Consider the following 15815-nt stretch of genomic DNA (forward strand, 5'->3'; position numbering starts at 1 on the left):
TGTAATCCCAGCACTTTGGGAGGCCAAGACAGGCGGATCACAAGGTCAGGAGATCGAGACCATGCTGGCTAACACAGTGAAACCCCGTCTCTACTAAAAAATACAAAAAACTAGCTGGAAGAGGTGGCAGGCGCCTGTAGTCCCAGCTACTCGGGAGGCTGAGGCAGGAGAATGGCGTGAACCCGGGAGGTGGAGTTTGCAGTGAGCCGAGATCCGGCCACTGCACTCCAGCCTGGGCGACACAGCGAGACTCCGCCTCAAAAAAAAAAAAAAAAAGTTTCCAGATTCTCTATGTTGCCTCCCTATAACTACTGCCAGGCCAGACAGATTCTCTGACTTTCTCTAGAATAGGGTGTATGGTAAAGCATTACAGTTTTGGAGGTTTCCTCACATAAGAGGGAATAAACGAATCTGTGATGGCAATAATGAATCATCATACACAGAATGCTCACTATGCTAAGCACTTTACATGTATTACTCTATTCATCTGCTAGAGTAGGTCTATTATTATTGCCACTTTATAGATGATGCCCAAATACAACAACAGAACCAGACTCCAACTTAGTTCTAACAATACAGTCTACATTCTTAACCAGTGTGCCACCATACAGAGATGTCAATCCAGCAGATTATAGGTAACCTAATCACCTGGATGGTGATACTTACCTCTGGAAAACAGGTGCTGCTAAGGTTTGAATAACTGAGGTGGCTACAGATCAAAATGCATCAACATTTGGAAATACTATCATTTGGCACAAATCATGTTTTGGTCAGCGATGGACTGCATATACAACAGTGATCCCATAAGAATATTGTGTTTTTACTAAACCTTTTCTAAGGCTAAATATACAAATACCAGTGTGTTACAAGTGCCTATAATATGCAGTGCACTAATGTGCTGTACAGGTCTGTAGCCCAGGAGCCATAGGCTATCTCATCGAGCCTAGGTGTTAATAGGCAATGTCATCTTGGTTTCTTGGTTTGTGAAAGTACAAATACACTCTATGATGTTCGGAAATGAAATTGCCTAATGACACATTTCTCAAGACAATATTCTCATTGTTAAATGACACATGATTGTACCTAACTGGTTGAATTTGTCATAGGAGCCTAGGTGAGCAGAACATTCCTCTTCACACAAATCCCCAAAAGCTTCACAGTCTCTGCATTCTTTTCTGTTTCTGATAAGAAAAACTGGTTGCCCTCCTCTAGTAGCTGGGCTTATTTATTCATGAATTAACCTTCCATCATCCACAGAAAAGGTAAAATGTTACTCTTTCCTCATGCTTGAATATGCTTAAAGTTAGGATTCTGAGTTTTTTAATACTTCATGTAGATCAAGTGTTAGTCTGATAGTTTAGTTCGGGAAACGGCATTCAGCAAGCAACAGCATGTACAGCGCAGGACAAAATTATCATATTCAGCATCAGGTTTAATATGGTTCATTCCTCATCCCAGAGAATTGATGTTTAGAGAATTTTACACTTCTGTTTGGAGCTACTGGTCACTGCAGTGGGCACACTGTAAGACAGGCATTATTCTTGAACATAGGAAGCAAACAAAAACGAAATACACTACAGAAACAATCTCAAGAAAAATTTAATAAGTGAATTATGCTACTGAAATGGAATGTAATACTATCAAGGCTTGATAGCAGTACTTGCTCCTCAGCACTAGATGGCAGTGTTACTAAACAAATGTAGTATCTGCGTGTGGTGGCTGACGATAAATTTAAGCTAATTTTAGTCAATCACATGGCTTCTGACAATATCCAGATCTCAGTATTTCATAAAATTTTGTCACTATAACGTAAAAAGTGGAGTCTTCCCCCCACCCTGAGACAGAGTCTTGCTTTGTCGCCCAGACCGGAGTGCGGTGGCAATCTTGGCTCACTGCAATCTCCCCCTCCTGGGTTCAAGCAATTCTCCTACCTCAGCCTCCTGACTAGCTGGGATTACAGCATGCACATTACCTGAGGTCAGAAGAAGTTCGAGACCAGCCTGGGCAACATGGTTAAACTTGTCTCTACTAAAAATACAAAAATTAGCTGGGTGTGGTGGTGCATGCCTGTAATCCCAGCTACTTAGGAGGCTGAGGCATGAGAATCGCTTGAACCTGGGAGGCATAATCTGGGAGTAAACTGTGTATGCCACCACACCCGGCTAATTTTTGTATTTTTAGTAGAGACGGAGTTTCACCATGTTGGCCAGGCTGGTCTCAAGCTCCTGACCTCATGATCTGCCTGTTTTGACTTCCCAAAGTGCAAAGTGCAAACAGATGGGATTACAGGTGTGAGCCTCCACACCTGACCAAAAGTGAAGTTTTAAAAGTATATGAAAAATCACAGAATAACACATCAGCATTATCTGTACCTCTTGAGTTCTGTATGTCTACAGACTCAGTGCTATTGTTGAAAGGCTGAGCATCTATGGCTTGTCACACTCATTTTTCAACTTTCAATGGGCAGTGCTTTACAATTTTTTTTTTTTTTTTTTGAGATGGAGTTTCACTCGTTGCCCAGGCTGGAGTGCAATGGCACAATCTTGGCTTACTGCAACCTCTGCCTCCTGGGTTCAAGCGATTCTCCTGCCTCAGCCTCCCAAGTAGCTAGGATTACAGGCATGTGCCACCACGCCTGGCTAATTTCTTTTCTATTTAGTAGAGATGGGGTTTCACCATGTTGGTCAGGCTGGTCTTGAACTCCTGACCTCGGGTGATCCACTTGCCTTGGCCTCCCAAAGTGCTGGGATTACAGGCACGAGTCACCGTGCCTGGCTGATTCTTTTTTTGTTGTTGGGTTTTTGAAAGAGGGTCTCCCTCAGTTGCCCAGGCTGGAATGCAGTGGTGCAATCTTGGCTCATTATAACCTCCACCTCCTGGTTTCAAGTGATCCTCCCACTTTAGCCTCCTGAGTAGCTGTGATTACAGGTGTGCGCCACCACACCCAGCTAATTTTTGTATTTTTAGTAGAGACGGGGTTTCACCATGTTTGCCAGGCTGGTCTCAAACTCCTGGACTCAAAGGATCTGCCTGCCTCCGCTTCCCAAAGCCCTGGGATTACAGGTGTGAGTCACCATGCCTGACCTTACAATTCTTTTTTTTTTTTTTTAAATGGATACATAACTGGTATATTCAATACAGTAATGGAAACTAACCACAGTACAATTCTTAAGGCATTTTTTTCTGGTCCATTTCTTCCTTAGGGTCTCACAACAAATCTGCTTTAGGCAGTACAAGAATTCTTAACCTCATGATTCACAAAAGGAAGATGAAGTGATTCATGATTTAGAAAGGGGTAGTAGTAAGCCCACTGCACACTCCTGGATGATGATCCTAAATCCAGATACAGTAAAAATGGGGCATGGGAAGGTAGAATACAAAATTTGGTTTAAATTAATTATCATCTAAGTATCTAAAAACATTTTGGATACATTGCTGGTGTGAATGTAAAACTGTACAGACTTCCTAGAAAACAGTTTGGTGGTTTCTTTCTTTCTTTTTTTTTTTTTGAGACGGAGTCTCGCTCTGTTGCCCAGGCTGGAGTGCAATGGTGTGATCTCGGCTCACTGCAAGCTCCACCTTCTGGGTTCACACCATTCTCCTGCCTCAGCCTCCCGAGTAGCTGGGACTACAGGCACCCACCACCACTTCGGCTAATTCTTTTGGATTTTTAGTAGAGACAGAGTTTCACCGTGTTAGCCAGGATGGTCTCGATCTCCTGACCTCATGATCCGCCCACCTCGGCCTCCCAAAGTGCTGGGATTACAGGCGTGAGCCACCGCGCCCGGCCTTTTTTTTTTTTTTTTTTGAGACAGGGTTTTGCCCTTGTTGCCTAGGCTGGAGTGCAATGGCATGACCTCGGCTCACTGCAACCTTTGCCTCCCAGGTTTAAGCGATCCTCATGCCTCAGCCTCCTGAGTAGATGCGATTACAGACACCACCACCACCACCATGCCTGTCTAATTTTTGTATTTTTAGTAGAGATGGGGTTTCACCATGTTGGTCAGGCTGGTCTCGAATTCCTGACCTCAGGTGATCCACCCGCCTTGGCCTCCCAAGGCAGTTTCCTATTAAACTAAAACATGCAATACCAAATGACCTGACACTTGTACTCCTGGGCATTTGTCCCAGAGAAATGAAAATTTATGTTCACACAAAAACCTGTACATAAATGTTCATAGGAGCTTTATTTGTAATAACCCAAAATTGAAAACAATCTAGATGTTCTTCAGTTAAGCGAGTTGCCAAAAATAGTTAAACAAATTTGTAATACTCTCAGTAATAAAAGGTAACAAACTTGATACATGTAACAACTTCAGTGAAATGTTCAGGAATTACGCTGAGTGAAGAAAGACAATCTCAAGAGGTCATATATATGATTCCATTTACATAATATTCTTTTTTTTTTTGAGACGGAGTCTCGCTCTGTCGCCTAGGCTGGAGTGCAGTGGTGTGATCTCAGCTCACTGCAAGCTCTGCCTCCCGGGTGCACACCATTCTCCTGCCTCAGCCTCCTGAGTAGCTGGGACTACAGGCCCCCCGCCACTAGACCCAGCTAATTTTTTGTATTTTTAGTAGAGACGGGGTTTCACTGTGTTAGCCAGGATGGTCTTGATCTCCTGACCTTGTGATCCGCCCGCCTCGGCCTCCCAAAGTGCTGGGATTACAGGCATGAGTCACTGCGCCCGGCCTATATAATATTCTTGAAATGACTTTATAGAACTGGAAAATAGATTAATAGTTGCTAGGGCTAAATGATGGTGGGATCGGGGAGGCAGAGGTAGAGGCAGAGGCAGAAGAGGGTATGAAAGGGAAGTCAGTGTATTTATGAAAGGGCAACATAAAACATCCTTGTGGTGATGAAAATATTTAGCATCTTGACTGTGGTAGTGGATATACAAAGCTACACACGAGATAAAATTACACAAAACTGAATATACACACAAATAACAAGGGAAATCTGAACAAGATGTGTGGATTGTGTCAATAACCTGGTTATGATATCACACTATATTTTGCAAAATGTTATCAGTGGGAAAATGGGTAATGGGTACATAGGCTCTTTCTGTATTATTATTTCTTACAACTGCATATAAATCTGTAATTATCTCAAAACAAAAAATCTACTTAAAAAACTATGGATTTTTCCAAAAAAAAAAAAAAAAAAACTATGGATTTTATTTGGTATCTGTTCTTTTATCAGACTATCAGTTATAAAGAGAATTAATTCAACAAATATTTACAGCGCTACATGCTAAGGACACAGCAATGAACAAGGCTCATAAAACTGCCCTTCTTTCCTATTAAGAGACAGCTTAAAAACAAAATAAAAAACCAAAACTGCTTTACATGGCGCTTATATTTTGGTGGGCAGGAGACAGACAAAAAACAAAAACAGAAACCACGTTAGCTGGTTAGAAACCTTAGTGAGAAAATAAAGTACAGCAAGAGGATGGAGGTGAGGGAGGGTTGTTTTATTTTATTTATTTACTTATTTATTTTGGAGCTGGAGTCTCGCTCTGTCGCCTAGGCTGGAGTGCAGTAGTGCAATCACAGCTCACTGCAACCTCCAGCTCCAGGGTTCAAGCGATTCTCCTACCTCAGCCTCCTGAATAGCTGCAATTACCGGTGTCTGTTACCACGGGCTAATTTTGTATTTTTAGTAGAGATGGGGTTTCGCCATGCTGGCCAGGCTGGTCTCGAACTCCTGACCTCAGGTGATCCGCCTGCGTTGGCCTCCTGAAGTGCTGGAATTACAGGCGTGAGCCACTGCGCCCGGCAGTTTTATTTTATTTTTAAATCAAATTAAATTAAGTTAAATTAAATTTTTGAGACAGCGCTTTGCTCTGCTACCCAGGCTGGAGTGCAGTGGTATGATCAAGGCTCATAGCAATCTCAAACCCCCTGGGCTCAAGCGAGGCTCTTACCTCAGCCTCCCAATTAGCTGGGACCACAGATGCATGACATCACATCTGGCTAATTTTTTTTTTTTTTTTTTTTTTTTTTTTTTGAGGTGGAGTCTCGCTCTGTCGCCCGGACTGGAGTGCAGAGGCCGGATCTCAGCTCACTGCAAGCTCCGCCTCCCGGGTTTACGCCATTCTCCTGCCTCAGCCTCCTGAGTAGCTGGGACTACAGGCGCCCGCCACCTCGCCCGGCTAGTTTTTGTATTTTTTAGTAGAGACGGGGTTTCACCGTGTTAGCCAGGATGGTCTCGATCTCCTGACCTCGTGATCCGCCCGTCTCGGCCTCCCAAAGTGCTGGGATTACAGGCTTGAGCCACCGCGCCCGGCCACATCTGGCTAATTTTAAAATCTGTTTCTAGAGAAGGGGTCTCACTATGCTGCCCAGACTGGTCTCTAACTCCTGGGCTCAAGGGATCCTCCTGCCTTGACCTCCCAAAGTGCTGAGATTATAGACAAGAGCCACTGTGCCTGTCCAAGGGGTATTACTATTTTTTCTTCCTTGAGACAGAGTCTTACTTTGTTGCCCAGACTGGAGGGCACTGGTACAATCTAAGCTCACTGCAACTTCTGCCTCCTGGGTTCAAGCCATTTTGGTGCTACAGCCTCCTGAGTAGCTGGGATTACAGGCATGTGCCACCACACCCAGCTAATTTTTGTATTTTTAGTAGAGAAAGAGTTTTGTCAATTGGCCAGGCTGGTTTCAAACTCCTGGGCTCAAGCGATCTGCCTGTCTTAACCTTCCAAAGTGCTGGTGTTACAGGTGTGAGCCACTGCGTCTGGCCAAGGGTTATTTTAAATAGGGTAGTCAGAGAAGGCCTGACTTATGGAGGACACATGAGGCTTGAAGGAGGAAAGGGAGCAAGCCCTATCTGGGAGGAAAGTATTACAGGCCAAGGGAACAACAAGTGCAAAGGCCTGTCCCGAGGCAGGAACATATCTGGTACATTTGGGAAAAGGCAAGAGAGCCAATGGGACTGGAGCCAGGTGAGCAATGCACAGTGACAGATGAGGCCTGGGGTAGAGGGGCCAGATAACGTAGGGCCTCGTGGTCCACTGTCATGATCCTGGCTATTATTTGAGTGAGCTGGGACACTGCTGGAGGGTTTTAAGCAGAGGAATGCCACGATCTGAGTTATGTTTTACAAGGATTACTCTGGCTGTTGGGTTAAGAATAGATAAGAAGCAACCAGGGGGCAAAAGATGGGACACCAGGTAGCAGGCTACTACAAAATCCAGATTAAACAGTTACTCGGATCATAATGACCCAGGAGGATGTCATTATGTTGCTGCACGTATGAACCTTGACACAAGTGAAAAATCAAACTTGCACTCATTAGAACCCTTACTAAACGTTACTCTTTGTTACTTAGGATAAAGCTAGAGCTTTAGCTGTACAAACCTTATCTTGTGACCCAGAGGGCGTTTCTTCTAGAGTCTCGGTGCTTCCCAGATTGGAGAGCTGAGTGCTTGGCTGTAACCCAGGGCTGGAGATATTTGAGTCGCCCATCTGATTCTTTAAAAAGTTAAAAGAAAAAATATATATCATGTGAAAAAAAATTGCTATTATTTGGCTCACAAAACAGCATTTGAGGTTATCAGAAATCATACTTTTTAAAAAGAAGAAAAACCAACCTCGAAATGTTTGCTCTGTACTCCAATGTAAGTAACATGCAATAAAATTTCTAGAACAATGAGCACCTAATTTGAGACAACAGTGTTGGCCACAACTGTTATTTTTATGACCTTTTTAAGAAAAAGATAATGGTATTACTTTATCACATATTCTTTTAATCTTTATTTGTTTCTCCGAGACGGAGTCTTGCTCTGTTGCCCAGGCTGGACTGCAATGGCGCAATCTTGGCTCGCTACAACCTCTGCCTCCTGGGTTCAAGCAATTCTCCTGCCTCAGCCTCCCAAGTAGCTGGGATTACAGGTGTGAGCCACCATGCCCAGCTGTTTTTTTTTTCGTATTTTTAGTAGAGACAGGGTTTCACCACGTTGGCCAGGGTAGTCTCAAACTCCTGACCTTGTGATCGGTCCACCTCGGCCTCCCAAAGTGCTGGGATTATGGGGGGCGTAAGTCACCGTGACCGGCCTGATTTTAAGTAAAAGCTAACATATGGTGAAATTAATTTTTAAGGGGTGTACCATTCTATTTCTGTTCCTATAGGCATAATCAGGATACAAAACAGTTCCAATCATCCAAAAAAATTTCCCTTGTGCTGTCCTATTGCAATCATGACCTCCTTCCACTCCTGGCAACTAGGTCTATTCTCTCTCACTCTAGTTTTATCTTTTCAACAGTACCTTAACTCGTTTTGCCAATTTGAAGCTTTTTTCAGGATCATCGATTAATAATTTAGTAGCTAGTATTACAGCAGAACTGTATGCGAAACAGTGCTTTTTCACATTTTGTTCCTTGAAGTTCTGGTGAGGATGAAACAGGCATGAAAGGAAAGCACTTAATTCAATATTTAGTGAAGAGTAAGGTGACAGTATAATTCCGCTAAAAGAAAGTTCAGCAGTAGAGAGTTTGTCTCACTCCAGCGAAGCATGGGGGCTTTGAGGTGCCAAGTAAAATTCCAGGAGAGTTTCATAACCATGAAATGCCCACTGCTTGCACATAGTAGATGGTTCATAAGCAGGTATTGAATAAATTAACTAATGTACGACAACTGCCATTTTATTCAACTTTTGGGAGAGAATTTTATCAGCTAATTTATAAACTAAAATGCAAAACAGAAGAGAAAGAAAACAGTGAATTTCAGAAAAGCCTCTCATTTGGGTAAAATTTCAAATGAAGCTTAATGAAGGTTGTGCATCTACCACCAATTACAGACCATGAGCATACTTTTTAGTATTATGTGGTACAAACTATCAGAATACTTTTAAAGCCTACACAAATTCCTAGGACCACTGAGGATCCTAACAGAAACGGCAGTGGTAAAGAGGCACGAAGCTTTACCAGAACTAGCTGCTGCGAGCTAACTTCTGCACTCCAAGACCATCTTCTCCCATAGTAATCTTATAGGAGTAGAAAAAAGCATTGTAAATTTTCCTGCCAAAAACAAGTACTCTGGGGTAAGCGAGTTCTTTCCTTATGTTTTAGATTTAAAATTGTAAGACACACCTTTAAAAAGAGACACAGGGTCTCACTGTTGCCCAGACTGGAGTGCAGTGGCACAACCATAGCTCACTGCAGCCTCTGACTCCCGGGGTCAAGTGATCTTCCTTCCTCAGCCTGCCAAGTAGCTGGGACTGATTACAGGAGCATGTTAACATGCTTTCTTTTTGAACTTATATTTCTGCTGGTCCTGGAGGCCAGCTTCCCTAGTAAAATAGTTTCCTGCAGACCTCCTCCTCTCCTTTTGGTCTTCCTTGGTCAGCACCCAAGTACTCAGAGAGCCTTACCCTCTCATACTCATCCTTGGCTCTGCTCAGCATCTCCAGGATGTCGATGGGCCTGTGGTCGCTGCAGCCATTGGCCTGGCTGGGACTCTGTTTATCCAGAGCAGCTTGCTGGGATCGCCGTGTCTCCTCTTCTACCACACTAGAGGAGAACAAGGTTTAAGAAAGGCCTCTTAAAATCTGACCCAAGGTTTCTTTTGGTGTTCATCTTCCAAGGACACACTAAGAGTGTCGCATGATGACATTATTCTTTTTTTTTTTTTTTTGAGATGGAGTCTCGCACTGTTACCCAGGCTGGAGTGCAGTGGTGCAATCTCGGCTCACTGCAAACTCCGCCTCCTGGCTTCACGTCATTCCCCTGCTTCAGCCTCCTGAGTAGGCTGGGACTATAGGTACCCGCCACCACGCCCGGCTAATTTTTTGTGTTTTTAGTAGAGACAGGGTTTCACTGTGTTAGCCAGGATGGTCTCGATCTCCTGACCTCATGATCTGCCCTCGGCCTCCCCAAGTGCTGGGATCATAGTCATGAGCCACTGCGCCCAGCCAATGACATTATTCTTGCAATATATAACACAGAACCTCAGTTACCTCATTTCAGGAATATATGACTTACCATTTCACCGTCTCATTAATAGTGCCAATATTTACCCTTCAGAAGGATAAAAATACAGAATTCCTTCCTAGAGCTGGCAGAGATGCATTAAAAACTCCACTAAGGTATCTCCCTTTTTCCCTTGAAGTATTTCAAAATCAGTCAAACTAATTGCTAAAGTAAATCTGAAAATGGACAATGCCACCAAGACACAGGAAGGCTGCATAGTTGAACAAATCCTCTGTGGAAAGTTTGGATTGACACTGGGCTAGTAAGGACAAAGTCATTTCTTGAAAATAGAGGTCCTGGTGAATCCTTAAAAGTTAATGATAACACCATAAGCAAATAAAAGGTTTCCCCTATTCTCCCTTTAAAAAACCACCAACTTAGCCTGGGCAACTTGGCAAAACCCCATCTCTACAAAAAATACAAAAATTAGCTGGGCGTAGTGGTACACGCCTGCGGCCCCAGCTATTTGGGAGGCTGAGGTGGGAGGACTGCTTGAGTCTGGGAGGTAGAGGTTGCGATGAGCTGAGATCACGCCACTGCACTCCAGCCTGGGTGACAGAGGGAGACCCTGACTCAAAAACAAACAAACAGACAAACAAAAAAACAAAAAAACCACACACTAAGTGGGTTTCCAGTTTTTAAGAACATCCCCTTCTCCCTTGTATAGAAAGATCTGAAACAATTACAGCAAAATGTTAGGAACTGAACATACATATTTTATTATTTCCTATATTTTTCTTCAAGCTTTCAAGCCTGAATAATAAATTTTAATAAAGCAACTTTTTTTTTTTTTTTTTTTTTTTTTTTTTTAAAGATTCATTTAGGCCAGGCACAGTGCTCATGCCTATTATCCTAGCACTTTGTGAGACTGAGGCAGGAAGATCACTTGAGCCCAGGAGTTTGAGACCAGCCTGGGCAATACAGTGAAACCCTGTTTTAAAAACCGAAAAACCCAGCCTCCACAGGAGCTCTCATTACAGTGTGGGGAAGAGGTGGACAGAGATGGCTTTTTTATTTAAAAATACTGGGTTAAACAATATTAAACCGACTTAAAAAAAAAAGGAAAAACAGAATCCTTGAGGTTTTTTTTTAAAAAATTTTTTTTTTTAATACTTTAAGTTCTAGGGTACATGTGCATAACGTGCAGGTTTGTTACATATGTATACTTGTGCCATGTTGGTGTGCTTGAGTTTTATTATTATTTTTGTAGAGATGGGGTTTGATATGTTGCCCAGGCTGGTCTCAAAACTCCTAGTCTCAAGTGATCTTCCTGCCTCAGCCTCCCAAAATACTGGGATTAAAGGCATGAACTACCACAACCCACCCACTGAATTTCTGTTTGTTTTACTTATTTTTTTATTGTACAGACAAGGTCTCATCATGTTGCCCAGGCTGGTCTCAAACTCCTGGCCTCAAGCAATCCTCCCACCTCAGCTTCCCAAAGTGCCGGGATTATAGACATGAGCCACCACACCTGGCCAGTTGATTTTAAGCACGCAAAAATTTATTGTGATTCTCCAAGGGCAGGCCTATAGATATTCTCAAATTTTATTTGATTATAGAATTTTCCTCTGAGGCAGAATTCCTGTTTGGAAAATGTGGCTTTAAGATTAGTTACCTTATCTAGATAGTTTCTCTATCTAGATTTTTATAGCTCTTCATAAGACTATTACTTCTAAAACAAATGTAGAATCATGAATTTCATGGTAGACTGAAAGACTGGTATGGGATATGAGAATAAGACCAAATATGAACTGTTTATTTAATGCTCAGATATAGGTCACATCAGCCTGAATCCATCTTCATAAAGGATCTGTCACACAGCCTGTTTTCCACCTACTTCCTGACATGTTGCCTGACTTGGCCATGCTGGTATTTAACTTTTCCCTGACCCAGACTAGGATCTGTGATTCTGTGATTATTTTGGTTTAAAAGAAGAATATTTCTTTTCTTTTCTCATGCCAAAGCCTCCCTAGTAGCTGGGATTACAGGTGTGCACTACCATGCCTGGCTAATTTTTGTGTTTTTAGTAAAGGCAGGGTTTCGCCATGTTGACCAGGCTGGTCTTGAACTCCTGATCTCAAGTGATCCGACCACCTCAGCCTCTCAAAGTGCTGGGATTACAGGCATGAGCCACTGTGCCCAGCCAGAACAGGTAATTTTATAAAGCTCACCACTGCTGAAAGCAGAAGCTGTCAGGGGTGGTATGGAAGGGACTCTCACATAAATGAGGCTTGGACTCTAAGGCCTCTTCTAACCAAACTTTATGAATAGCACCCATGCCGTTCTCCTTTCCTTTCAAACACCAAAACCTACTCCTAAGATGTCTGTAAGATCAGGAATAAAGCTTACTTCCATGAGTTCTCCAAAGTTTACATAGTCTATGTGGCCAAACATTCAAACAACATTTTATTGTTAAAAAGAGTTTCTGAGGCCGGGTGTGGTGGCTCATGCCTGTAATCCCAGCACTTTGGGAGGTCAAGGTGGGTAGATCATGAGGTCAGGAGTTCAAGGTCAGCCTGGCCAAGATGTTGAAACCCCATCTCTACTAAAAATACAAAAATTAGCTGGGTGCGGTGGCAGGCGCTCGTAATCCCAGCTACTCGGGAGGCTGAGGCAGGAGAACTGCTTGAACCCGGCGGGGCAGAGGCTGCAGTGAACCGAGATCACACCACTGCACTCCTGGGTGACAGAGCAAGCCTCTGTCTTAAAAAAAAAAAAAGAGTTTCTGGCAGACTGGATTTCCTCTTTAGGAGAGTCAACATCTTCTAAGTTTAGTGGGTTTTCAACTCTGCCACCACTGACCAGAGAATATCCAAATTTAGATGATATAGGTCTAGAAGTTCACTCATTTTCCTATATAGTTTCTCATTTTTATAAACATTGTTTGGAGTAAATCAGTTTTTTACTTGGAGGATCTTTATTATATTGTGGCTGTCAACAGTGATGGGAAGAATTGTATTTAAAAGAATGGGCACTGATGGACACATTTATTTATATGTACAATATACTAACAAGAACTGTACTAGTATTTTGGGTTAGTAGAGGTGATACTGTCAAATATGTAGCAAATGACAATAAAAAAATGTAACAAACAGGCTTATGCAGGCAGATTTAGAACAAAGACAGATAGTCTTCTTTAGTTTTGGTGACCAGAAAGGCATTTATCACAAAGTTAAGGGTAACATACAGTATTCTCTTCAGCCATAAATAGGCCAGACACTTAAAACTCATTATCAACAGTTTCACCATGGTATTCTCGAATCACTATTTTTTTTTTTTTTGAGATGGGATCGCACTATGTTGCCCAGGTTGATCTTGAACTCCTGGGGCCCAAGTGATCTGCCCACCTGAGCCTCATAAGTGTTATAGCTGAAATGACAGGTATACACCACTGCGCCTGGCCTCTCTAATCACTTTCTTTTCTTCTTCCTTTTTTTTTTTAATTATTAAACAGAGATGAGTCTTGCTATTCTCAGGCCAGGATGGTCTTGAACTCCTGGCCTCAAGCAATCCTCCCTGCCTTCACCTCCCAAAGTGCTGGGACTACAGGCACGAGCCACTGTGCCCAGGCTCAAAGCACTTTTAGTAACACACCTGATTCTAGTCAAACAAGCTGAAAATTTAAGCAATTGTCCCTTTTCGGGCATTTCTGGTGAAAGAAGTCCCAATGCTCTTCTTTTCCCTTCCAGCTTCCCATTTCTACTCCTCATCCTCATCCTATTTCTGGGTTCAATAAAATATTTTTAGAAAGGCCTTCAGTCTTCAGCTTCATTTACCATTTGAAATCTTGCATTAGGGGTAATACTTGCCCTGATAGATAAATGGTTTTCTTTCAATAGTTGTTAGAGCTAAAAGACCCAGATCGTTTCACTCAGGGCCCAAATGCTCATTCTGTAGGAGAAAGTGTTTATATATTAATATATTCCAAAGTTTAGAAAAAATTCTGGATTTCTAGATAACCATAAATCAACAACCCTGTGTCTTCTTTTGCTGCTATTGTTTTTGTTTTTGTTTTTTTGAGACAAAGTTTCACTCTTGTTGCCTAGGCCGGAGTGCAGTGGTGTGATCCTGGCTCACTGCAACCTCCACCTCCTGGGTTCAAGTGATTCTCCTGCCTCAGCCTCCTGAGTAGCTGGGATTACAGGCATGCACCACCACACCCGGCTAATTTTGTGTTTTTAGTAGAGATGGGGTTTCTCCATGTTGATCAGGCTGGTCTCGAACTCCCGACCTCAGTGATCCGCCCGCCTCAGCCTACCAAAGTGCTAGGATTACACGCATGAGCCACCGCGCCCGGCCAACACTGTGTCTTCTTTTTGTTTGTTTGTTTGTTTTTTGAGATGGAATCTTGCTCTGTCGCCCAGGCTGGAGTACAGTGGCGCAATCTCGGCTCATTGTAAGCTCTGCCTCCCAGGTTCACGCCATTCTCCGGCCTCAGCCTCCTGAGTAACTGGGACTACAGGCGCCCGCCACCGTGCCCGGCTAATTTTTTGTATTTTTAGTAGAGACGGGGTTTCACCGTGTTAGCCAGGATGGTCTCGATCTCCTAACCTCGTGATCCGCCTGCCTCGGCCTCCCAAAGTGCTGGGATTACAGGCGTGAGCCACCGTGCCCGGCCCAACCCTGTGTCTAAGTAACCACAAGTAAGCTGCCTTTGCTGTCACTTTCAAAGCTAAAACGAGTGATCATCAAATAAATGGCTTTGTTGAAAAATGGTTTTAGCTGGGTATGGTGGCTTGTGCTTATAGTCTCAATTACTTGGGAGGCTGAGGCAGGGAGGATCCCTTAAGCCCAGGAGTTTGAGACTAGCCTGGGCAATATGGCAACATCCCATTTCAAAAGAAAAAAAAAATTAATGATGCCCTCCGGGTATACACAAGTAATAAACATGAGCCTGCCCTGCAAGCTCACAGCCAGAACAGGCAACAAAGCAGGGGGCTGATAACTTCCGATCAGGACATGTTGGTAGTCTTAGATCATAACCTGGCCTTAGCTATGTCTGCCTTCTTTACAATGTAAATATACCCTGAACTGAGGTTCTGGGTTAATTACTTATATATACTTTCATGAGTTTAAAATTAGGCTGTTGGCTTGGCACGGTGGCTCACGCCTATAATCCCAGTACTTTGGAGGATTGCTTGAGCCTAAGACTTTAAGACCAGTTTGGGCAACATAGTGAGACCCTGTCTCTACCCACATCCCAAAAAATTAGCTGATAGTGGTGGTGCATGCCTGTAGTCCCAGCTACTTGGGAGGCTGAGATGGAAGGATCACTTGATCCCAGGAGTTTGAGGCTGCACTGAGCTGTGACTGCGCCACTGCACTCCAGCCTGCATGACAAAGCGAGACTCTGTCTAAAAAAAAAACCAAATAAAGTAAAATAAAATAAAAATAAAATAAGATTAGACTGCTAAAAAATTTAAGATTATTTTCTTTAAAACGTGTAGATTGAAAACTGCAAGAGAGCAAAGGGAATTTTAATTTGACAGATGGGGATGGCGGAGCAGGGAGAGAGGTCCACATTTCTGAGAAGATTCAGGCAAAAACTGAAAAAAAGCAGAAGTGCACCAGAGCACACCGTCTACCTATTTATAGCATTTTGCCCAGAGCTCTGTAGTCCCTCAGGCACCCTGCAGCCCCATGTCGTGGGCTTCCAGAATCCAGAATGGCAGTCCAGCAATACGGACAGGTCACACAAGGGCTGGCTTCTACAGGCTAGCTTGAGAGAGGACAATGAACTGTCCTTTAGAACATTAACTCAAGGAAAATAATTTTCTAAATTTCAAGGTTCTGAGTTACAAAAAATCTTCTGGAACACAACCCATGAGTGGATTGGGGCC

The 15815-nt window shown here is 43.1% G+C and overlaps 1 protein-coding gene across 1 annotated transcript in view; it reads right to left on the reverse strand.

Annotated features, from left to right (window-relative positions):
* Positions 1-15815, reverse strand: part of DCP1A (decapping mRNA 1A) — a 58510-nt gene that overhangs the window by 15126 nt on the left and 27569 nt on the right. The window contains 2 exon segments of the mRNA XM_010376193.2: positions 7363-7476; positions 9375-9513. Of these exon segments, the coding sequence (XP_010374495.1) occupies positions 7363-7476; positions 9375-9513 (253 nt within the window).

Source organism: Rhinopithecus roxellana, chromosome 1 (genome assembly GCF_007565055.1).
Source record: "Rhinopithecus roxellana isolate Shanxi Qingling chromosome 1, ASM756505v1, whole genome shotgun sequence".
Taxonomy (NCBI): Eukaryota; Metazoa; Chordata; class Mammalia; order Primates; family Cercopithecidae; genus Rhinopithecus; species Rhinopithecus roxellana.